At 41.0% G+C, this 26,281-nt stretch overlaps 1 protein-coding gene across 2 annotated transcripts; it reads right to left on the bottom strand.

Annotated features, from left to right (window-relative positions):
* Window positions 1-415: 415 nt before the first annotated feature.
* On the bottom strand, window positions 416-6,373 carry LOC118363140 (SLIT and NTRK-like protein 5). Of its 2 annotated transcripts, none has more exons than XM_035743835.2 (2): window positions 5,801-6,373; window positions 416-4,031 (listed from the first exon to the last, which is right to left on the bottom strand). In XM_035743835.2, the coding sequence occupies exon 2, from the start codon at window positions 3,972-3,974 to the stop codon at window positions 1,371-1,373; it is 2,604 nt and encodes an 867-aa protein (XP_035599728.1). In that variant the 5' UTR covers window positions 3,975-4,031; window positions 5,801-6,373; the 3' UTR covers window positions 416-1,370. The 2 variants fall into 2 exon arrangements, with proteins under 2 accessions (XP_035599728.1, XP_035599729.1); XM_035743836.2 differs by lacking the exon at window positions 5,801-6,373 and adding an exon at window positions 4,764-4,950.
* Window positions 6,374-26,281: the final 19,908 nt, after the last annotated feature.

The following is a 26,281-nucleotide window of genomic DNA, read 5'->3' as shown; positions in this document are numbered from 1 at the left end:
CGGCCATGACATATCGACGGATACACTGAGTTTCGGGCCCTTCTGTTCTCTAAAATGCTGCCTTCATTTTGGGCCGCTATAAAAAGGCTCACATGCACCGCTTCTGCAATAGGGTCTGGAGTCTTGAAAGGAACACTTTCATATGTATTTTTTTGGTGCCTGTGATGTACAGTGTTTTTAACCCTATCAGAAGATGATCAGCACAAATGTTGATGCTTGCAGTTGGAACCACTATGATTATGAGGGCACCCACACAGGATCATTGATTTAAGCATATTGATCAAAATCTCGTTGAAAGACCAACTTCTCTTGAATGGCACGTTACATGCAACTACCTCTGTGAAGTATCTAACGATAGCCTTTAATTTACCCCACAAGAACGTATATGAACCTGACATCATATTTATTGATGACATTAACATATTTTGGTCAATATAGTGCAATAAGTGCAAAGCAATTGAAACAAATGAAATTGATGAGGGAAAGATAATGGTGAATGCTTGTATAAAAATAGGTGTTACATTAAAAGATCAGTATTACACAACATAATTATTACTTCAATTATTATTCATGAATTTGATAACATACCAAGAATACATATTAAGAATGAACACACGTATTCATTTTTAATAGTAATCATCCTAATGATAGCTGTTTAAAAGGCCCACTTGCCTTACAATTCCAAAAAAGTGCAGAAAGCATACAAGGACACCTTTTTTTCTTCTTCAGTAAATGACGCAGTCTTTCTTTAACATTGGGGGTGTGCCACCTTTAAAGAAAAAAACTTTCAAAAAGCCACTTTTACAATGCCGAGCTACAGTAAATGATATGGAACTACAAAACATAAAGGTTTACAGAGGATCCTGGATTTATGACACAGGTAGTATTGATGAAGAATCAAAAGTTTGGAAAACACATGGCAGAGTACTCCAATAAATACTTACTTACAGACTAAAAGCAGAGAATTGTCCTGCGCAGTTTGATGGAGACACTGTCGTACAGTGTTCTTTCGTCAAGAAGGTGATTTATAAACATTTTTTTGTGATTCACAATATATGTATGGTTATATTCCTGAAAATGTGGTCGGGTAAGGTTTACCTGTACACTTACATATATGTGTAGTCAATCTTCACCATATAAAAATAGATTCTAAATCACCAGTTAAGTAGAACAACTTGTGTGTTCGTCCAGTTAGGTTCAGAGAGAGACTTTCAGTTCCTGCGATGTCATGTAATTAAGAAATAAGAATAATAGAGTTTGGCACACCCCGTTTAATGCTTATTTTGTTGATGTGTCGTGCCAAGGCACCCTCAATATTGAGCCAGTACTTTTAAGGGGGGAAATCCTTCATATATGGACAAATCTGTTGCTCAAAACTGACTGAAAGTGGTCTGCTTCTCAAGAACTTCGAGGTAGTCCGGCTCGACTTGAAGTTTCGCTTTTAGTTCCAAATATTCATTTCTGTTGGGCTCCACGTAAACAGTACTTGGCGCTGTGCCATAAAGCACTGTTTCTCGTATCCTCTCTGGGTGTAAGAACTGGCGTCTAACATCAAAGTTTGGGTTGTACGTGTACGAGACAGGGCCAGTGTACTTGTATTCTAGACTATTACCGGAGGGGGATTGGTTGTCCGCCTCTATGATGCCCCTGAAGAATTGCTCAGCATTCTGTGCAGGGGAGGGGTCCTCGCGAGGCTCAATAGTGCTCACGCTATAAGTGGGACTCCTCATGTTGCTGTTCCTCTCCTCATCCACATCACTTCTATAAGTCACCTTCAATTCATGGAGGTCACGGTAATCCTCGACTGTGTTGCCTTCCCTGGACCTGTAAATGGGATTTTTGCACATGTGGCCCATAGGGTGAGGGATGTACTCATACACGTGTCCTGCGGGGGCTTTGACTTTGGGGACGGTTCGGTTGTTACTGTAAAGGCTGTACTGCAAGTTAAACGAGCTCACGTCAGAGTTATTGGTGCTGGTGCGGTCGCTCTGGGACTTCTTGCGCTTTTTCACCACGACCACAAACAGCCCCGCCGCCACAAAGACGGACATGATGAACACGAGCAGCAGGCTGAGGATGAGGACAGAGAGAGGGACGACGCTACTAGTGGGGTTAGATCTCTGGTAGGTCTCTGTGGTGGTGGCTCTGTCCGGCAGAGGCTCGTCAGAGGGGGGCGCTGTTGAGACGACTACGTCAGAGTAATCTGGACACAGCTGTTCAGACTGAATGGAACGCATGTCAATCCCGCTGTGCCGTTTGGGGGACTCGCATTTAACCTCATTAACAACGGTGCCTGCACTGAGCTGTTCGAGCCATATCTTCATGCCGACGACGTCACATGAGCAATCCCACGGGTTCTCAATCAGATCTATCTGCAACAGCAATTTTAACTGATCTAACACACCGCTTACAGGCAGGTTTTGGAAATGGTTACTGCGGAGATTAAGTCTAGAGAGGGACAGCCCAGTAAAGATTCCCCCTGGTAAGGTTTTCAGAAGGTTATTGTTGAGGAAAAGCAGCTGAAGGTTTGGCACAAACCGGAAAGTGCCCCCTACAATCTCTTGGATTTTGTTGTATTCTAAGTAGAGATACTGCAAACTCTGCAGGCCAAAAAACATCTCTGCTGTAAGCCTGTCGATTAGATTACCATTTAAATACAGCCTACGCAGGTTGGTTAAATCCCCAAAAGCTCTGTCTTGGATGAGGGATATCCTATTGTTTCCTAGGTGAAGCAAATCCAATCCAGTAGCCTCCAAGAAATCCGATCTGCGTACCACAGGAATGTAATTCCCCGTGAGGTACATTTTTTTGGGATTGTATGGCTTGGGCTTCAGGTCAGATATGTTCTCAATCTTTCTCTCCTGGCAGTTGACATTTAGTCCAAGATCAGCAATCTGCAGATTACACGTACAGGTGGTGGGACAGTCCAAAGGCACAGGAGATTTGGTCTGATAAGCAATGATGGGGCCATAGTTGTAAGGGTTAGCCGGAATCCGGGAGGTTGGCTTTGACCTGGTTCGGTTTGATTGACGGGTGCCCTTGGTAGGCCTTGACGACGCCTTGAAAGCATTCGATGAGGTGGCTGAGGCCGTCACCGAAGCTGGAGTGGTTTGGAAATATCCATTGGTGCTGAGTGGGGGAGGGGGGCGCATTTCATATTCAGAGATTGCTCGACGAGGGCACAGCTCCTGTTTGGAGACCTCGTCCAGGTCTCTGCCATGCAGCCTGAACGGCGTCTCACAGACCACCTCCCCCACTAAAGCTGTGTATGATATGCTCTCCAGCCAAGCTTTCAGGGCGATGAGCTCACATGAGCAATTCCACGGGTTCTCCTCGAGTTGTAATTCCACCACTTTGTCCATGTGCTCCAGCAGCCCAATGTAAGGAAACATTTTCAAACGGTTGCCCCTGAGGTCCAGATGTGTTAAGGGAACATTCCGGAAAATGTTGGTAGGCAGAGCAGAGAGCAAATTGTCATTCAAAATGAGAACTGTGAGCTGATGCAATTTACTCAGGGCATTGGGCTCTATATTGGTGATGTAATTGTAATCAATCTGAAGGTATTCCAAACTCTCCAGGCCGACAAATGTATCATCCCTTAGGACGTCTATCTTGTTGTTGTTCAAGTGCAATCTCTTTAATCCTTGGAGTCCATTGAAAGCACCCGTTTCCACTTCGTCGATAGCATTGTTGCCTAAATGCAATATGGTCGCCCCAGTGTAGTTGATAAAGTCGTTGAGGGACAGTTTCTTTAAGAGGTTCCCTGTCAGCAGAAGGTGGTACATTGAAAAATGCACCGGGCTTATTTCTGTCAGTCTGACAATCCCTCTGTTCTCACAGCTTACCGTCAGTATCCCTTCCTTCTCTTCGCATGTACATAGATTCCTACAGATCTCCCCGTAATTGTCGTACATCTCGACCAGAGTCAGAGATGCTGCGATCAGAAGGATTATTTTCCGTATCCAGATATGCATTTTCAAGGGAGAAGGTGCCCCAGCTCACTGAAGTATGGTGCCAGTATGGGGTGTCATCTAGAAGAGAAAGGCAGGCATTGTCTGTTTAATGAACATCTTGTGTTAAGCGAAACATCCCTGCATGCAGTGGTTACAAAGAGCTATACACTTGTGGATAGAGACATACTCCACTTTGTAAAGCATTTTAGATAACTAAATGCATATACATATTTGGAGGTTTACGTGCAAAAGAAAGAGCAGAAATCTGGAGAGAGTTACAAACACAATATAGTTATGCCAAAAACATTTGTTGCAGCTAAAATGCCACATTCAGTACAGTTCCATTATTATGTATTTAGCAACAGCATCATATCTCAACACGAAAAGGAAATAACTCCCCATGCGAAATATTGATGACATGCAGTGCATGTTGGTGAATGTCATGGAAAAGAGTACAGCCTATGCATGTGTTTCTTTGAAAATAGAACAAGCAGGTTGATTATAGCTGCTTTAGGATGGAGTTGAGGGATTTTGAAAGCTAACGATGCATTCAAATGGCTTGCAAACTAAACCGACTAGCCATCTGCGACATTTATACAGAATCCATGGCCATTTCAAATTATATTCCCCGAAGATTCCAGCAAAGAGTTAATCTTGATACAATGTCTACGTTTAATCGACAGGACCCAGGATTAAAACAAACATTTCATGAATGGAATGGAACAAAATTCCATTGTTAGTTTAGATTTAAAGATATATTTTAAACATAGTATACGAGCAACCCTATGGAAAGACCAATCTTCTACTCACCCCGCATATCCGACGACTTGCGAATAGTATTACAACGGCCGGGTATCAATCATTATCATCAGATATCAGGAGATATTTGTTAATAAATGAAAAATAGGCTAGTCGTGGTCGTTATGGGAGGTGTTCATCCTCAATCATGCATGCGTTAGAAATACTGATTGTTACATAGGGATAGTCACAGCCCTTCATCCCTCCGGCGAAAAAAAGAGACCCAAGTTGATTAAAAGCAAAAACGGATTTGCAAGCATTGCTGAATGTCATGCACAATTTACATCTTGATGTGGAATAAATCATACTATAATAAACGTTTTATATCGCATCCGGTATATGTTGAAGTTGAATAATTTCTTAATTATTCTTCAAATAATCTCTCTCTCCCTTTCACTCGCCCCCCCCACTCACAAACGCGCGCGCACCACTCACACAATCACACATACACACACACAAACACACACCCAAGTTATATCTGTGACAAAATCCACAAAATAGAAAACGCTATCGGCCTAGAGGTCCGATGTTGTGGGTGTAGTCATCCTAATATGATCATAGAGTTTATGGTAAGCTAATAGGCTATGCTTTTTTTAACGAAAGGACATTTGATTTATACCGATGAAGAGTGTATTGCATTGCATATTTAGTTAGTCTGTAGCCTATGTAGGCCATTTACCAATAATTAATTTAATCAAAATAGGCCTACACTGAACGAATATGAGGCATGCAATGATTTCATGAATTGCGCATTCATTCATCACATTGAAGGACACTGAGTAGCCCCCCAAAAAGTTATGCAATTTATGTCAATTTATTATATCGACCAGTAAACTCGGATGCATATTATTGCCACTTTAATCAAATCCCCCCTTTTCATCGTTTTTAATTTAGATTCAACCAAATTGAATACTGCTGTATGTGGATAAAGAGCTGTATGTGGGAAAATAATTTTCAGGACCATGGACAGCTCCCCTACTCAAGCAATAGCTTCCCCTGAAATGAGCAATAGAGCCATGCATCTCAGACAGAAAATCCGCTGTCCTTACCATGTTGAACCTTGTCAATGCGAAAGCATTCCAACTACCTTCCGCTGTTTACCATCCTGTCCTATGGTAATGTGGAATTTGTGATTTTCCTTCCTTTTCCCCGTTGTAAAATCCTCAAAGTAGAGCCACGGCGGTCTTTAGCTCCACATACCAGGCAATGAATTGCACAAACTGTCTCATTCACGCCTGCAACGTGACAATCAGCGCGACAAAAAAACGGGTTCTTGTATTTCTCACAGCGAATCTTGGTCTCTCATTGTGGATTTGAATCAAGGAAAAGTAATACTTTCATATGGGAAAAGGGGTAATAAACAGAACTGCAAAACATCAGATACATCCATTTCAACCGAGATCTCCCTCGAGCACAAGCGCCGGTGAATCCGTGGAAAGGCACGAATCCCTTTGTATCTTGTGAGTGGTACGGCTTGTATTGCGTTGTGAATAGATCTACCCAAGATCCCCCCCAAAAATCCCAGCGTTGACCGCACAATTGGACTGAATATGTATGCGCATCTTAGATAGTTGACTTTAATTCAACATTGTCTGACGAAATAAGATGATGTCCTCCTTATGTCTCTGTGCAATCAGTTATGCGTTTTTTGTACTGACAATGTTTCAACTGGTGGAACGTGTATCAAGGCTGGCGCAGCATACACAATATGTAAAGTCAATATTCATTTCCATTCGTTGGATGCTGAAAGAATCCTGAAATATGTATGAATATCCCCACCTCTAACGTATATAACGAGCAAAACATGCATGTTGTCAATATTTAGATGCGATTTATTGTGTAGTACATCGTGTGGGGGGCTCGAAGGAGTGAGGGAGACCTATAGAGGGCAGTACAATGCGATGAAACATACTTTTTTGAGAGGGTGTACGGTACACTGCCAGACAATACGGCTGCATTTACACAGACAGACCAATTTTGATATGATATTTATTGGCAATAATTTGACCAATCAGATCAGATCTGTTGCCCATAATTGGGCAAAATATCAGAAATGGGCTGCCAGTGAAAAAATACTCGGACAACATGGCAACAGGTGCTGTTCATGTGGCATGTATGTAAGGTCAGTGTGTTCGTGGAGTCGTAGGATGGCCCGAGGGTGTGTGTGTGTGTGTGTGAGTGAGAGAGAGTGACATAGAACACAGCCTATGAGACATACAGTGTAACCTAGTTGTAGTTGAGGGTAGCTAAAACTCTCTTTGGTAGGGCTAACTGCCTGCACCTAACTTAAATCTCAGGCATGCCTAAACCATATGGTTTTGGGTAAGTGTTTAAAGACATGGAAATTTACTGTACATACAGGAAATCTGTGCACAAAATTCTAAATAGCATGTATTTTATAAATTAATTAAACAATTATAACAACCAACACATTTGGGGCTGATTTCCTGAAAAAAAAAAGATTAAGCCTAATCCTGGACTAAGAAGCATGTTTAATGGAGATTATCCCTGAAAAGTACATTTTAGTCCAAGACTAGGCTAAATCTGGGTCTGGTAAACTGGGTTTTTCCATTACAGCACCAGTGGTTTGCAAGTGATCATATTCATGTTAGCTCTATTGTTTTTTTTGGGGGGGATTGTGGTCCTTCTGTGGCTCAGTTGGTAGAGCATGGCGCTTGTAACGCCAGGATAGTGGGTTCGATTCCCAGAACCACCCATACGTAGAATGTATGCACACATGACTGTAAGTCGCTTTGGATAAAAGCGTCTGCTAAATGGCATATATTATTATATTATATATTACTGTGTTTCCAGCTAGTTAGGGCTGACACTGAGGACTTGACACTGAGGACTTGACACTGAGGACTTGACATTGAGGACTTGACACTGAGGACTTGACACTGAGGACTTGACACTGAGGACTTGACACTAAGGACTTGACACTAAGGACTTGACACTGAGGACTTGATACTGAGGACTTGTGTAGAGCAGAATCAACAACATCTGCATCAACAAGACAGTTGCTTTGTGTGAAGGTGTTAACCCTAGATGGTGTTAACCCATGTGCACAGTTAACCATTGCTATATAAATGAAAGCTGAAAAGTACCAATGGCCTGGACTTGGCCACAAGTTAGAGCAGGTCCACGGAGACCATGGCGCAGTGAGACACTTGTACCAGGCTGTGGAGGTGGCAACACAAAAGTCTGAGCCCTTTTGGTAAAACACTAGGGTAAGTCCTTCGTGGATATAAGCTATTCGAATCTGAACTGTTTGAATTCATCAACTTTTTGCCTGGTGCCTATACAACAGTCAAGTTTGTGGTTTATCTGTCCATTGGTTAACAAAGACAGGCGATTGGCAAATTAAGTTGGAATAAGTCTTTGCAACCCCATGTATGTTAGCTCTGCCAGGGATAAAATCCAATTAGACCTTGAGAGCCATTGAGCAAGCAATGTATACATATAATTAAATCTAGCTTATGGAGGGGGCTGGCATGTACAAACAGATATTCCCTTTAGTCTACATTGTATTATGTATCCATAAGTCAACTCCTATACCCTCCTTAGTGACCAAACACAACAGTAAGCTGATGTGTCATATAGGCGGCATCCAAATTAGCCGTGGAGATGCATTCAATTATCTGAACGTTTCTGGCTGGCTAATCACATTAACAATACGTTAACAGTAAGTTGCCCGTTGTGAAGGACACATCTCACAATCGCTGGCGCTCAGTTGGAAATCCAGTTAAAGAAGTCGTTGTCGTGATAGCGTGGCGCGGTGCCAGTGGTGTCTTCCCAATGGAAGGCACTTTGGCTGGCTCCCCTGAGAAGAATCATGACATCAAAATAGCAGCCATTTTTTTGAATTACCTGACATGATTATCGGTTTCCTCTGATGGAGGAGATACAAGTGGTGTGTGTTTGTGTGTGTGTATGTGCACGTAAGAGAGAGAGGGAGAGAGAAAGGAGAGAAAGAGTAAGATAGAGAGTGAGAGAGAGAGAGCGAGGGATAGATATGTGTACATGCGATCATTTTAAAAGAAACAGTAGCAGTAGTAGTAGTAGTAGTATTATTCAAATCAGTGTGTGTGTATGTGTGTGTGTGTGTGTGTGTGTGTGTGTGTGTGTGTGTGTGTGTGTGTGTGTGTGTGTGTGTGTGTGTGTGTGTGTGTGTGTGTGTGTGTGTGTGTGTGTGTGTGTGTGTGTGTGTGTGTGTGTGTGTGTGTGTGTGTGTGTGCCTTTGTATCTACCCTACAGCAGATGCATCTATGCCAACCTGCCTGTTCCAGACCAAAAATATGAATAATTATACACACAGGGCACTACAGATTGGAAATGGGAGCACATACGGCTGCTTGGTCAACATGAACTGAGTGTGCTTACAGTTTGTAGAATGCCTACTGTATAAGCTTCACCTGGAATGCTCATCCTAATTATCACCTACTAAATAATGACTGTGCCAGTGGAGGCTGCTGAGGGGAGGACGGCTCATAATAATGGCTGGAACGGTGCAAATGGAATGACATTAAACAAATAGAAACCATGTGTTATATACCATTCCACCTATTCTGCTCCCGACATTACCACGAGCCCGTCCTCCCCCAATGAAGGTGCCACCAACCTCCTGTGCTATGCACACACTATCATACCCAATCAAGGAGTAAAGATCTGATGTCATTGGGATGTGATGCTACAAAGTATTGAGCCCAATGCCTATGCTTAATGAGATCAGATGATGTGCTCAAGGCTTGTGCTTAATGGTATGTGGGATTATCTCAGAACATTATACAGTATGTGCTGTGTTTCTATGTCACACATTACTGTTTGCATTGACAGGTTTAGCACCGAGTCAGTCTGAGCCAAGATTTGTGATGCTCATAGAAGAAGTAAAAAAAGATATAGGACTCTTATCACTGTTGTCCTTGAGTTTTCCTTTTGGGACCAGAATACTAACATTCAATCGAATGGATTTAGATTACCAGCTAGTTCTCCATTTCTCAAGACAATGTTGACAATGTACTTCATGTAAATACATCGAATGTCAATGTCATGTGGATGTCATGTTTAAAGAGATAACGAAGAGCCGTGGTGGTGAATTCATAAATAGGATATGTGGGTTGGGGCGGAACTGTTTCAGCAACTGCACATTCATTTGATTCAATTGCAGTGCACCTCTCGAATAATAAACAGTAATTCCAGCTCAATAATCATTACCAATTTCTGGAAAAAACACTATTTTGGTTAACTGGTTATTTGATTGATGGGTTAGCTGGATTGCTTAGAGTAATTGATCATCTAGATGCACCACAATTAAGAGTGAATACCTTACTTACGTGACTTTGTTTTCTCAACAGTGGAGTGGCGCCATCCATTTTCCTTCAACAGTGGCAAATACAGGAAGTATTCACAACCCTTGACTTTTTTCACATGCTGTTGTGCTGCAGCCTGCATTCAAAAATGGATTACATCTAGATTTTGAGTCACTGGCTTACACACAGTAACCAAGAATGTCAAATTGGCATTGTGTTTCTTTAGAAATGTGTACAAATTCATTCAAAATGAAAAGCTGAAATGTCTCGAGTCAAATAAGTATTCAACCCTTTTGTTGTGGCAAGCCTCAATAAGTTGAGCACATTGTTGCTTAACAAGTCACATGTGCGCAATGATAGTGTTTAACAGTACCCCACACATACAATGATATGTAAGGTCCCTTAGGTGAGTATACCTCACTATTGGCTAATAACACACACACACACACACACACACACACACACACACACACACACACACACACACACACACACACACACACACACACACACACACACACACACACACACACACACACACACACACACACACACACACACAACAACAACATGCAGCTTTTGCTGAGGGTGCTGGCAGTAAAATGTTTAGATTTTGCGTCACTCCCCAAAAAACTGTCAACAGCCTAGGTTACATCGTTTCAGCCCATGACAGGGCCTCTACCGTTAACCTGTGGACGCTTGGCTATGATTCACCTTCCGTGAAGGCTATGACATATCGACACATACACTGAGGTTCGGGCCCTTCTGTTCTCTAAAATGCTGCCTTCATTTTGGGCCGCTATAAAAAGGCTCACATGCACCCCTTCTTGAATAGGGCCCTGGAGTCTTGAAAGGAACACTTCAATTTTTATTATGACTTTTTTTTTCCGTGACCGTATGTTGAATGGCGCTATTACAGTAATAGCATTGCAAAAATGTATTTTGATTCATGTCATGTGTTTTCAACCGTATCAGAAGATGATCAGCACGAATGTTGATGTTTCCAATTGTAACCACTGTGATTATGAGGACACCCTCACAGGATCATTTATTGAAGCACATGGATCAAAACACCAACTTCTCTTAACTGGTACATGTTACATGCACACACACACACACACACACACACATCACAATAGCGTTTCATTTTCCCCTGACATCATATTTTCTGATGACATTAATATATTTTGGTGCAATAAGTGCAAAGCAATTAAAACAAATGAAATTGATTAGAGGAAAGAGAAGTAATTGATCATCTAGATGCACCACAAATTAGTGTATGCCTTTATTTGACTTTGGTTTCTTAACAGTGGAATGGTACCATTCATTTTATTTCAACAGTTGCAAACACAGTGCCTTCAGAAGCATTCACAACCCTTGATTTATTCCACATTCTGTTGTTTTACAGCCTAAATTGAAATGGATTACATTGAGATTGTGTGTCACTTGCCTATACACAATAACCCGTAATGTCAAATTGGAATTATGTTTTTAGAAATTTGTACATATTATTTAAAAATGAAAAGTGTTTGGAGTCAATAAGTATTCAACACCTTTGTGATGGCAAGCCTAAATAGGTTCAGGAGTAAAGATGTGCTTAACAAGTCACGTAAAAAATTGCATGGGCTCACTATGTGTGCATGATTTTTTAATGCCTACCTGATCTCTGTACCCCACACATACAATTATTTGAATCAGCTTGAAAATCTATGGCAAGACATGAAAATGGCTGTTTATCAATGATCATCAACCAACCCGACAGAGCTTGAAGAATAAAACAAAAATGTACGTGCAAATATTGTATAATCCAGGTGTGAAAAGCTTTTAGAGACTTACCCAGAAAGACTCACAGCTGTAATCGCTGCCAGGTTGGCAGCGATTTCGAAGTCAGGCCGTAACACAACAAAATGTGGAATAAGTCAAGGGGTGTGAATACTTTCTGAAGGCACTGTACATCACATCAATAAAGTTAGCTCCTGGAACGTGTAGATCACTTCTTTACTCTCTGTTTTCATTTTTCTGGCAGTTAATTTGCCACTTTTACTTCCTGCGCAATACTAGCTGTCAATGCCCAGACGTTAATCAAAAGCATCAAATCTAACCCTCAGCATTTATCAGGCCTGAGAAGATGTATAGCTCTGGAGTAGATTCACATTGAAGAATGACTGCATTGCCTCTTCAGACAGCTAAGATTGATCACCAAAGAGCAGGGAGGTTTCGTGGGGGGCTTTCCTTTGTTTTTATCCCTCCCAGGTTCGTAAGGGAAGGTAATTTTAAAAATGTTGAATCGGTAAGATGCCAACTTACCTGGGGCTATAATGAAGAGAGCTGCTGACGACAGCGATAAGTGCATCCACAGTATCAACAGTATGAACGAGTGAATGAATTGAATTATGAGCTCTCATGCAGAGTAACAAAGCGGCGAACCGGAAAAAAGTTCAACAATCATAGCCTTCAGTTACATTTGGCCCTAGGTTAAAAAAAGACACAAAACAGTCCAAAACAATACAATACAAACAACATATTTTCACCATAACTTTGGACATAGAAATCTCCCATGTTTACATGGTTGACATTTTCAGAAATAGAAACTTATCGAGTTGACTTGCTGAGACTTGGGTATTGGGATAGAGTTTCAGGTCTGAGCGCCCATACGGAAAACTCATATATCATAAAATATACAGTACTTACATGTATGTTCAAAACATATTCATGAAATATATAACTTGAGCACATCATAGAATATTTATGTAAATATATTTTAACATCTATGTAAATGAAATATGTTTTTGCACCACATGTATCATGCTGAATTGTAATGTTGAGTCTATTGACATCTGGTTCCTTGGCTTTAGGTTTCCAAAATGGGGATTGCATGCAAAAGTTAAAAATGTAACTATTCAGCTATTGAGGCTACTTTCCGATTATGAAACAATGTAAGATTAGCTATGTTAATTTCGAAAGGAGACACATTAACCTAGAACATATTGCTCCCGAGCTGTCAATCCCAATTTGAAATGATCCAGAGCAGTTGCAATTTAGACATTTCACCTGTTAACACCCAAAATCAATGTTACTGATAATAGCATTTTATTTCATGATATATTCATAACAATGATTTAAAATGTACTTTTTAAGCTAGCGGGTCAAACTGCCTGAAAGAAAGCGTTTGCACTGAGCGAGCTAACACAGCTACTTACTGTAGCTAGCCAGCTCCCTTAGCTTGCCCACACAACATGCAGTGTGACTGACCAAGGTAAGAATTATTCGGATAGTTAGTATGTTGTGTAGCTACATTACAGGTATGTGCTAGATATAATCTAATTGCCAAAGCTAGCTAGTTAATGTAAAATGTTGCTTACCAAGCAATGGCTAGCTAGCTAGATTATTTCTAGCTAAAAAAAATATATATTTTTCCCTGCAATGGATAATTCTGGTGTGGAGCCTCAACAGCCAATATCAGTTAGTATTTTGTATCATTTAGCTAGTTAGCTCCTGAATATTAACCTCTTATTCTTCATCTTGTGTGGAATTGTTTTACTGACTCTATGTCTCTGCATTATACACAGGGTAATTGCAACTTGTGAGTCTGACAATGGACATTGGAGCTTAACCTGTAGTTGACATGTAGCTAGCTAGCTAGGTAAATAATGAACCATAATCCCAACTCATGACGTTACTATCCTGCATGAATCTGCAGGTAGCTAACCAACCAGGTTCAATGTTATCTTGCTAACATTAAGCAATAGCTAGCCAAGCAAATCACCCCTGGTGAGACAAAACCGCGACCCGTCTGTGAAGAGCACTTTTTGCCAGTCCTGGCTGGTCCAGTGATGGTGGGTTTGTGCCCATAGGCGACGTTGTTTCCGGTGATGTCTGGTGAGGACCTGCCTTACAACAGGCCTACAAGCCCTCAGTCCAGCCTCTCTCAGCCTATTGCAGACAGTCTGAGCACTGATGGAGGGATTGTGCGTTCCTGGTGTAACTCGGGCAGTTGCTGTTGCCATCCTGTACCTGTCCCGCAGGTGTGATGTTCGGATTTATCGATCCTGTGCAGGTGTTGTTACACGTGGTCTGCCACTGCGAGGATGATCAGCAGTCCGTCCTGTCTCCACGTAGCGCTGTCTTAGGCATCTCACAGTACGGACATTGCAATTTATTGCCCTGGCCACTTCTGCAGTCCTCATACCTCTTTGCATCATGCCTAAAGCACATTCACACAGTTGAGCAGGGACCCTGGGCATTTTTCTTTTGGTGTTTTGGAGTCAGTAGAAAGGCCTCTTTAGTGTCCTAAGTTTTCATAACTGTGACCTTAATTGCCTACCGTCTGTAAGCTGTTAGTGTGTTAACAACCATTCCACAGGTGCATGTTTATTTAAAAAAAATGATGGTTTATTGAACAAGCATGGGAAACAGTGTTTAAACCCTTTACATTGAAGATCTGTGAAGTTATTTTGATTTTACGAATGATCTTTGAAAGACAGGGTCCTGAAAAGGGGTTGTTTCTTTTTTTGCTGAGTCTATTAGTGTTCGGTGTGGGTTAACAGCACTTAAGGTCTTCAGCCATCAAGGTCTTCAGCCATCTGTGAGGTAACATCACCACTACCCATATTTAAAGCATAGATAAAAATGTCATTTTCATCTCTGACTTTGACCCATTAGTCATCAGGTGATAGGATAAGAAATGTAAGATGTTAAGAGCAATTGCATTACATGTGTACATATCAAATGGTGAATTTGTCTGGCTAGTGTATCTTCCTCTAAATCCGTAACTATCAGCCACTCTCATAGCAGAAATGCAGATCATAAGGCATTTCGAAGCACCACTCCACGTTGCCTGGCCAGTTGAAAGGCAAATTTGAAAACACTAAGCTGAAGTGGAACATGGTTAGTAAAATTCTGTGGTGGCCTACATTCAAAAGGTCAATGTTATGTATTGCAGAGAATGGATGGCTGAGCCGGTTTTCAAATGTTGGGCCACTTTGTCAGCAATTTAAAAAAACAGACAGGAGTGGAAGCCTGATGCATACTCACCCTCAGTACACCATACAGTTTGCTGCTCGGCAGTTCTAAATTTGCACAGTGGCCAAGGCTGGTAGTTATTAATTAAGGGTAAAACAAGATAATGGGGAAATCAGAAAACAGAAACTGTGCCATTGTTGAGGTATGAACATCACTCCCATCCAGCTCCTCTACTGAACACTACTCTCATATTTAGTACAATGTATGTTGATAATAAAACGACTGTCTGTACTTTATGAATTTGGGACAAAATTGGGGGGATAACCTACAGAATTTCAAACATCACATATGTGCAAAGAAATGTAAAGCTCATCTGCAAGTCACATGTCAGACACACAGTGTGAGGGCTATTGTTCAAACAAACTTTTCTCTCGTTTGGAATTGGAAATTAATTTTACCGTGCAATGTTCTAGTCTAAATTAGAATCACTGTTGGATTTCAATCTGTGAGTGAGGGAATGAATGAGGGGGGAAAGCCTGCCTAGCCAATTAGCCAGGCAATAATGGATTTCTAAGTCACAAGAGGAACCATTTGCCCTCTATTTAAATAGTCAAGATAATTACAGTATGTGAAAATATGGATGAGAATATTACCATGTACATATCAATTGTCATGCATGTCTAGTTGTCTCTTCCCTTTTCTCTCTGCACTAAAAATACACGCATCTAGACACTAATACAAATGTAACTCCTAAGATAGACTCCTTTTAGTTAACCTACAACTGGTAGTGTCAGTCACCCAAATGATGTTCTGTGTTTTTGACACACAAAAAAATCAACTGCACTAGTTGTTCAGGCCCTGGTCTCTGTCTCATCTTGATTTCTGTCCGGTAATATGCTCAAGTGCAGCTAAGAGAGACATAGCAAAGTTGAAGCTGGCTCAAAACAGATCAGCACCCCTTAACTGCACGTACAGAACTGGTTGAGGGTTGACGAGAGATCAACTGCTTCTCTTATCATTTTTATGTGAAATATTAACGTAATGGAAATTCAAGATTGTCTGTATAATCAAATAACATTCGGTTCAGACATCAATACATACTCCACAAGACATGCCACCAGGAGTCTCTTCTTCGTCCCCAAGTCCAAAACGAATTCTTGGCAATGCACAGTATCATACAGAGCCATGATCACATGGTACTCTCTTCCATCTTCAAATACTCAAGAAAAAAAGCAAAATGACCTAATGGGGATCCGAATAAACCAATGAATTACATCATAGCCAGAGTTCTGTCACAACATCTTCAGCTATTTCTCCCCACTGCAGCTGATGTTACGAATTCAGTAGTTGAGTTTCACAAAACTACTACCACTTGCCAGGAGCCTAAGAAGCATGAAAAATGCCCGTCCGGAGCAAAAACAGACACAACAACACTATACCCATGTCTTTACATAGCTGACATGTGGCACCATCAAACACACACAGCGGCACCACAGAATGCCACAGCAGAATGAACAGGGACATCATAGAATCCAAAGGTATTTGAAAAGAAAAAAGGTTGTTGAACCCTATGACGTTCCAATTCTTTGCACTAGCTGCCTTTTTTTATGTCTGGATCATTGATTTCCGTAGCAGTGATTTGATTCATGCTGGGAAGGTATAGGGGCCGAAAGGAGTCTTGACTATGTCAGAGTCCTCTCAAATGCTCCTTCGAATGTCAATGGTGCCTTTTCTACACTATTCTTCAGTATGTTCCACGTTCTAGTATGTTTCAGAACATCACAATAGAAAACAATAGAATCAACTAAGCACACTGACCATGAAAAATAACTTAGGTTTTTCTGAATGAACAGAAAAGTGTTCTGTACCACACTGCATGGTATAATCATATGAACAAAGGCCATTGCTCAATAAGACATTTTTAGATTCAAAGAACTAGGGCCTATGATCGCAATAGGCTTCTGTGAACTCATGAAGCTGCTAAATAAACATTGATTTTCATAAAAATAATACATTTATAGTTGTTTTAACACCCATCCCGAATCTCAACGGAGGACTTTGGTATTTAGTAGAGTGTGTTGATGAGGAGAGCTCCCAAGGGAAATCATTTCCTGCTGCACCCTCACAATGACAAGTCATGGGACGAGAATACATTCATTAACAAATGTTGAATTCATTTATCAATAAAAGTGCCATCAATATACAATCCATGGTACTCGAGAAGTGAGGAGAATATGCAAAACAACAGATGCATTTTATGGTCCTCTGATATTCATGTAATAACTAGAAAATCATTCTGATTAATGACAGGTGCATAGGGAACTAATCAACAAACTGGACCATTACTTTGTCAACATATGCAAAGTGTGATGTTCTCCCATTTGGCTTCAGCAAAAACCATATCCTTCAAAAGGTCAAGTGATATAGGGTAATACTGTGCAAAAGTGGTGTTTCAAACTGACCTCAATTCCAGATTAAAATGTGCTTCCAGTACTTGACAAAACCAAATACACTACTGTTCAAAAGTTTGGGGTCACTTTGAAATGTCCTTGTTTTTGCCTGACAAGTCACAAGTCCTCAAATGGCAGCTTTATTAAATAGTCCCCCCAAAACCACCAGTCTCAACTTCAACAATGAAGAGGTGACTCTGGGATGCTGGCCTTCTAGGCAGAGTTGCAAAGAAAAAGCCATATCTTAGACTGGCCAATAAAAATAAAAGATTAAGATGTGCAAAAGAACACAGATACTGGACAGAGGAAGATTGGAAAAAAAAATGTTATGGACAGACTAATCTAAGTTTGAGGTGTTCGGATCACAAAGAAGAACATTCATGAGACACAGAAAAAAATGAAACGATGCTGGAGGAGTGCTTGACGCTATCTGTCAAGCATGGTGGAGGCAATGTGATGGTCTGGGATGCTTTGGTGGTGTCAAAACGGGAGATTTGTACAGATTAAAAAGGATCTTGAAGAAGGAAGGCTATCACTCCATTTTGCAACGCCATGCCATACCATGTGGACAGCGCTTAATTTGAGCCAATTAAAATGACCCAAAGCACAGCTCCAAACTATGCAATGACTATTTATGGAAGAAGCAGTCAGCTGGTATTCTGTCTATAATGGAGTTGCCAGAACAGTCACCAGATCTCAACCCTATTGAGCTGTTGTGGGAGCAGCTTGACCGTATGGACATAAGAAGTGACCATCAAGTCAATCCTACTTCTAGGACGTGCTTCAGGAAGCATGGGGTGAAATCTCTTCAGATTACCTCAACAAATGAACAACTGGAATGGCAAGGCTGTAATTGCTGCAAGTGGAGGATTCTTTGACGAAAGCAAAGTTTGAAGGACACAATTTAAAAAATCCTTATTTATAACCTTGTCAATATCTTGACTATATTTCCTACACATTTTGAAAGTAATTTCATGTCTGTTTTCACGGAAAAAAAGGTCATTCTAAGTGACCCCAAACTTTTGAACGGTAGTGTATATGTACATATTCTCATTCACTCATTGTGTGTATTAGGCAGTTGTCGGGGAATTGTTAGATTACTTGTTAGATATTACTGCACTATCGGAACTAGAAGCACAAGCATTTAGCTGCATTCACATTAACATCTGCTAACCATGTGTATGTGACCAATACAATTGGATTTGATTTGATAGCTAGTGACCAGGGATTCCCTGGGTGGATTCCCTACTGGAGACCAGTTGTCTCTGACCCCTACTGGACTGTGTGAGGTGCATGGATGGGTGTCTGACTCAAATAAAAGAGGCCAAGGCAGATGTGTTAAATGTGCAGTGTTGTGTGGAGATGAACCATTGTCTTATACACTGAGAAATGAATAATCTGTATATTATCAAATATACTATATGGCCAAAAGTATGTGAACACCCCTTCAAATTAGTGGATTTGGCTATTTCAGCCACATCCGATGCTGACAGGTGTATAAAGTTGAGAACACCACCATGCAATCTCCATAGACAAACATTGGCAGTAGAATTGCCCATACTAAAGACCACAGTGCCACCTTTTCAACAAGTGAGTTCATCAAATTTCTGCTTTGCTGGAGCTGATCCGGTCAACTTTAAGTGCTGTTACTGTGAAGTGGAAATGTCTAGGAGCAACAACGGTTCAGTTGTGAAGTGGTAGGCCACACAAGCTCAAACATTGTGAATGCCGATTGCTGAATCGAGTAGCGAGGTCCATACAGAAGCGGTTTCTCAAGATCGGTGTGGAAGAATTTGACTGGCCTTCACAGAGCCCTGACCTCAGCCCCATCGAACACCTTTGGGATGAATTTGAATGCCGACTGGAGCCCATGCCTAATCTCCCAACATCAATGCCCGACCTCACTAATGCTCTTGTGGCTGAATGGAAGCATGTCCCAGCCGGCAATGTCCCAACATCTAGTGGGAAGCCTTCCCAGAAGAGTGGAGGCTATTATAGCAGCAAAGGGGAGACCAACTCCATGTTAATGCCCATCATTGCTTAATGAGATGCTCTTGGGCTATGATATGAATGTACATCAAGTTGTACAGTTGAGTTGGGTGCCGTGCATAACCATCCTGAGTCGCGGGGCCTTGACACCAATGTTCCCTCTAAGCTGTGCGCCTGAGCAGTCCCCCGGGACTGCAGCGCAGAACTAATATAGAGTTTCTCTCCTTAGTTAACACTATCAACGTTTCCCTTTACTGTGGGTATTGTGATTGAATCAAGACAATGTAAGCCCCTTTCAATGCAACATATGGAAACAAAAGGAACTATGCACCACTTAAAGGCGCTGCATGGTCAATCAGGATTCTGTATTGGCCATGCAGCATTTACAGAGCTACGGCCTCTGCATTAATGCTTCTTGCACTTCGCGGAGTAGCGCAGAGCTGTTGAGTAGAGCTGTTGTGAAGGAAGTTGTCAAGGATGTGAGTTTGAGTTTATAGAGGACCTCCTGCCCTTACCTACCATCAAACAATCATGTCAATGCGGAGCTATAAGGATCACTCCGTATTGTTACAATATATGGGAGGCGCACTGCGATGCGGTACGGAGCTCAATTTGACCTATGCATGCCTCTGGAGGCTCCGCAATTGCATCACACCCTCCATATGGAGCCTCTGACTACATTTTCAGGTCGAGTATAAATTGGCTTTCAGCCCGTATTCTACACAAACCGATGCGGCATAACCAATCAGAGCTGCAGTAGGCCTATATGCAAATAGACCATTGCCATGTATGGATCTGTGCCATTCACTTTGAACTGGACTGTGTTTACAGCATGAGCAGTTGTGAGTAGATGAGCTTGTTTAGAGATCAAAGCGAGTGCTGCTTGTAGCCACGTGTACACATTTGTTAATATCCTTGGGTAGTTAGTGAGTCGTTAGCCCAGTTATAGATCATTTGTAGTCAGCAATGGGGGAGTGATTGTTTCTGACAAGAGCACAACATTTGTACATTTCTAGACGTCTTTGAAAAGCAAGTCGGGAAAATAGTTTTTTTTTGTCTTAAAGGGGCAGTGGTGTATTTTTCCACAGGCTTGAATAAGCTAAGTAGCCAATAGGCAGAGGGTAGCATATTTGTCTGATTCTCTGTAATAATGGCATGGGAATAATAATGCAATTTATTTTGTAAAGTGGATTCTTGCATCAAACAACAACATTGTCAGTCACCTTGTCTGAAGTACAAGTGGATAAACAGGTTAATGTCAAGCCCTGCAAGTTTTGTTTTTCAAAAGTCTACATTGAACACCACACATGGCTTCTATATCCATGTTCAAATGTTATGGGATGCATTTTCACCATTATTTGGCAGTGAGTGGTAGGTCTACGTCAGGATCAAATATCCACAGTAGCCTACTTGACCACTGTCTGAAACTGTAACTTAAAGCGGGTACATCCTCGCTGGAAGTTTGACAGTATTTTCACAATGTTTAGGTTTGAGCTCAGCAGACCTGCAATTTGCTCAGTGTGGGATAATTTTTTTAAAGGAACATTGCTTGACATGTTTACTTGACAGACCTGATTGATTATAAATACAGTTTTGTCAAAACGTGTCACGGCGCTTCACAGAAACCGATTTGAATAGACAGCCAATTATATTTAGCCCATCTTTAAAAAATGGTGGAAGAGTGGGGTTTAGTGATGAGTCACTCCTGTATTGTTCTTTACATTGATTGTGGGGCCCTCATGATCCGTGTCTCAGGGGACTCTATTAGCATAACATTACTCATCTCCTCAGCTCACTTTCCAAGTGCGATTCATGAAAACGAAGAGTCATCTGTTTCATAGGTCTTCTGACAAGTAAATCCATTCAGACAGCAATCTGAAGAAGAGATTTCTATTCATGTTTTTGCCTTTGAGAGTCAGGCGGTTTGGCATGTGGAAAGGAAGAAAAAATATAAGAACATTTCGGGGACCCCTTGGTAAATATCCCAAACGACGCTGACGAATGTCATCTTGTCTTTTTGAAAAAATACTATTGTAACCGTAGTCGTTATGAACACAAGCCTGATGAAAATGTTTCCATCTCCAAAACAGTCCAATGGAATGTTTGCTAGAATGTGGTGTATGCAACTTCATTGTTGGCATAACAATTTTGATTTAATCATATTACATTTGCAATAATAGCATTATGTCATAACCGCATGAGCGCATATGCATTTCAACTCCCCTTTCCAGTGACAACATTCTGAGTTCACTATTGAATGACGATTTCAGATACCATCAATAAACACCGTTCACCCATCACTCATTTGGGGACGTTCACTCAATGCTCACATTATGAATTGATTGAAAATACGCTCTTCTCTGCTCCAGAGAAGCAAAAAAAAAACAATGCACAGTAAGTCAACTGGGGATATTGTCAGTTTGGACACACCATAGACAATATATGAAGCTTTGAGTCCCTTTGACAAGGCACAATCAGCAGAAAGCAGCTGTTTATTCTGGAAGCGAGGCGCCGGGCAGCGCTACTCTGGGATGCCAAGAGCAGCACGGTTTGATTATTTACTGTCACACAGTGTGTGTTCAGACACAAATTGACCCCCGGAACAATGTTGGGAAAAAGGATCACGCAAATTCCACTTCTAAGCAGCGTTGGTATTCTCCTGACGATGGCCGCTTCGAGTCGCTTCAGTGTTTGTGGAGGCTTATGTGAGCCAGAGTAGGATTGCATGGGATGGAAAACCCACTGAGGGCAGTGAAAGAGTGGAGTGCGAGTCCAGGATTAGAGAATATGGGGCTAATATGGTGGTGTACCCCAGTGAAATGGTGGAAGAGACAGGTTTTGGTCTAAACAGCTGAACAGCTTATGTTGCAGGGTGGTAAAGATGCATTATTCCGAAACAGTATGTCAAACTGTACCCTTGTGTGACATGATAGCCACCTCAAAAAAGCTGCTAAATTATCAAGCATCATATTTAGTGTCATGACTAAATCGCGTTATTAAAATATAAAGATTGATCTATAAATGTTATGTTAGAAGGCTATTATCAATGTATGAAGGATTTTCCTCCTTTATCATTGAACAAACCCTAATGAAATCATGAAATGCCAAGTGGAAGACAATCAAAGATCTTGTTACTCGGTCTTAAATTAATTTGATTTTGACGCAGGCCATTGAAGATATGAATTGTGACATCCCATTCAGTTTATCTTTTGATTAAACGGGGGACCCGTCTTGGCTCGTGAGCACCCCTTTCAAAACTTCCGCCTGAAATGATACAAAAGTACTGGAGCATCAATTTAAGTGTGAGCATTTACTCTAGATTGCCCTCCTTTGAGAGCTTTCTCTAGTTATGGACTTTAACAAGTACAAGATCTTTCAATCAAGGTCCATGTGCAATGCTGCCTCTTTTCAGACGTCTTTATTCTCTATGAGAAGAAGAGCCTACAGCATCACCACTGAAGAATTAGAAGTGTTCATTTTCCATTCAGAGGCCCTGGCAAACTATTCAAAGGCGAAGGAGAAAGAAAGCCATATAGCCAAGCAAAGAAATATGTGCTCTCTGCTCCAGAGATGTGATGACGTGTGTTTGGGGCAGTTGTCAAGATTCCTGTGAGTTTCTTTTGAAGAACGGAGGGAATGAGAGTGAGGGAATTTAATGCTTGTTCGGGACCGAGGGTTATTGTTATTCCAGAGGAAGGCCACGTTTGATGCACTTTAAACATTCAAATGTGACACGTCTCAAAGTGTCAGACATAAGCAACAATATGGTGTTAGATTAGGGAAATGGTGTTAGCAACCGCTTACAACAAAAAATAACATCTCCAAAGTCTCCGAAATGTCAAAGTGTCAAAATGTCAAAGTGTGCGTGCACTTTGAATGGTAACGCGTCAGTTTCAAGGCATCCGTACCTTCTTGTGCCTGGTGATAAGAGAATTAAAAAAACACACATGTATATACAGTGGGGCAAAAAAGTATTTAGTCAGCCACCAATTGTGCAAGTTCTCCCACTTAAAAAGATGAGAGGCCTGTAATTTTCATCATAGTTACACTTCAACTATGACAGACAAAATGAGAAAAAAAATCCAGAAAATCACATTGTAGGATTTTTTATGAATTTATTTGCAAATTGTGCAAGTTCTCAGACAATCCCACTGGTCTCAGACAATCCCACAGGTGAAGATGTGGAGGTCCTGGGCTTCTATGGTTACACGTGGTCTGCGGTTGTTAGACAGGTTGAAAGTACAGCCAAATTCTCTAAAAGGACGTTGGAGGCAGTCTATGGTAGAGAAATTAACATTCAATGCTCTGGCAACAGCTCTGGTGGACATTCCTGCAGTCAGCATGCCAATGTCACGCTCCCTCAAAACTTAAGACATCTGTGGCATTGTGCTGTGTGACAAAAATGCACATTTTAGAGTGGCCTTTTATTGTCCTCAGCACAAAGTGCACCTGTCTAATGATCATGCTGTTTAATCAGCTCCTTGAAATGCCACACCTGTCAGGTGGATGGATTATCTTGGCAAAGGAGAAATGCTCAATAACAGGGATCTAAACAAATTTGTGCCCAACATTTGAGAGAAATACGTTTTTGTACATTCAGAACATTCTGCGATCTTTTATTTCAGCTCATGAATCATGGGACCAACACTTTACATGTTGGATTTATATTTTTCTTCACTATATCTGTGTGACCTTGCAGACTGCAGAATGTTTTAAAAGTGCAAAGTCACTATGAATTTGTCTAATTTTGCTACACCCATACTATATACAGTACGTACTGTACTGTTTTGTGTCTTATATTTCCTTCAGGTGATATATAATTCCTAGGTTCCTCCTATCTCAAACCAACCACTCAGCCTCCGCTGTCTCTTCCACGGGGTTGAATATCTATTTAAAAATATTTGTGGTTAGTCTTTCGTGCTGATCATATTCAGGACTTATGGAGCAAATCAGATGGATAACTAAGCACTTCCCCGTCAAAATGCATCAATCTGATATTGTGCACTATACTCCGGACATCTTTAATTATGCATACTGCAAGAACATTCAATCTCATACAGTAAGGGCCCCCGGAATAATACATTGACCAACCCCAATGATAAATGGATGACTTTACTCAATATTGTCAAATGTTAGGCTCAATGACTTATACAGTCTTCCGTCACCAGTCCAGCTCTATACGTAATTGGTCAAATCATGTGGTCTGTTAGTCTTGAATGGGGGAGAGGGGAAACTGTCGAGTTGTATAATCCCGTTACAGCATAGCCTGTCCATGTCTGACTAGAGTGTTCACACTGCCCATATTAAAACCCCATAGAATGTTTCTTAACAAAAATGAACAGATGTTTCACTCACCAACACTAAAGATTCATGTTCTTAATATAAGTATAAAACAGACAATGCTGTACCTGTTAATGCATGCATCATGCATACATTGCCTTCAGAAAGAATTCACACCCCTTGACTTATTCCACGTGTTACAGCCTGAATTCAAAATGGATTAAATAAATAAAAAATCTCTCACCCATGTACACACAATACCCAATAATGGAAATTAAATATCTAATTTACCTAAGTATTTACACCCCTAAGTCAATACTTTTTAGAAGCACCTTTGCTTCTACAAAGCGATTACAACTGTGAGTCTTTCTGAGTAAGTCTCTAAGAGCTTTGTACACCTGTATTGCACAACATTTGCCCATTGTTCTTTAAAAAAATTATTCAAGCTCTGTCAAGTTGATTCTTGATCATTGCTAGACAGTCATTTAGATAGATTCTCAAGCTAATTTAAGTCAAAACTGTAACTAGGCCACCTTGGAAAGAAACTTCAATGTAGATTTGGCCTTGTGTTTTAGATAACTTTCCTGCTGAAAGGTGAATTTGTCTCCCAGTGTCTGTTGGAAAGCAGACTGAACCAGGTTTTCCACTAGGATTGTGCTTGTTCTTATAGCTGTATTCAGTTTTGTTTATCTTTAAAAAACTCCCTAGTCCTTGCAGAAGACAAGCATACTCATAACATGATGCAGCCAGGCTTGAACATATGAAGAGTTGTTGGATTTGCCCTAAACATAACACTTTGTATTCAGGACAAAAATGTAACGTCTTTGTAAGAATTACTTAGAGTTTAATGGTTTGATATGAGAAAACTTAACTAGTGAAATCCCTGAGCAGTTTCTTTCCTCTCTGGCAACTGGGTTAGGAAGGACGCCTGTATCTTTGTAGTGACTGGGTGTATTAGTACACCATCCAAAGCCTAATTATTAACTTCACAATGCTCAAAGGGATATTCAGCGTCCAATGCCCTTCTTTGCAAGGCACGGAAAACCTCCCTGGTCTTTGTTGTTGAATCTGTGCTTGAAATTCACTACTCAATTGAGGGACGTTACAGATAATTTCATCTGTGGGCTACATAGGTGGGATAGTTATAAAAAAATTATGTTAACCACTATTATTGAACACAGGGTATCTGTAACTTATTATGTGATTTGTTAAGCACATTTGTACTCCTGAACTTATTTAGGCTTGCCATAACAAAGGTGTTGAATACTTATTGACTAAAGACAACATTTATAACTGCCTTTGAACAGGGTATTTTAGTAGGTTCCAGGCGCACCGGTTTGTGTCAAGAACTGCAAGGCTGCTGGGGTTTTCTTGCTCATCAGTTTCTTGTGTGTATCAGGAATGGTCCACCACCCGAAGGACATCCAGCCAACTTGACACAAATGTGCGAAGCATTGGAGTCAACATGGGCCAACATCCCTGTGGAACGTTTTCAACACCTTGTAGAGACCATGCCCCGACGAATTGAGGCTGTTCGGAG

The sequence above is a fragment of the Oncorhynchus keta genome, chromosome 30, assembly GCF_023373465.1.
Source record: "Oncorhynchus keta strain PuntledgeMale-10-30-2019 chromosome 30, Oket_V2, whole genome shotgun sequence".
Classification (NCBI taxonomy): Eukaryota; Metazoa; Chordata; class Actinopteri; order Salmoniformes; family Salmonidae; genus Oncorhynchus; species Oncorhynchus keta.
This window is presented reverse-complemented; position numbering and strand designations above follow the sequence as displayed.

Bases quoted from the DNA above. Each gene is read 5' to 3' on its own strand.
- LOC118363140 (XM_035743835.2), bottom strand. From the start codon at position 3,974: ATGCATATCTGGATACGGAAAATAATCCTTCTGATCGCAGCATCTCTG.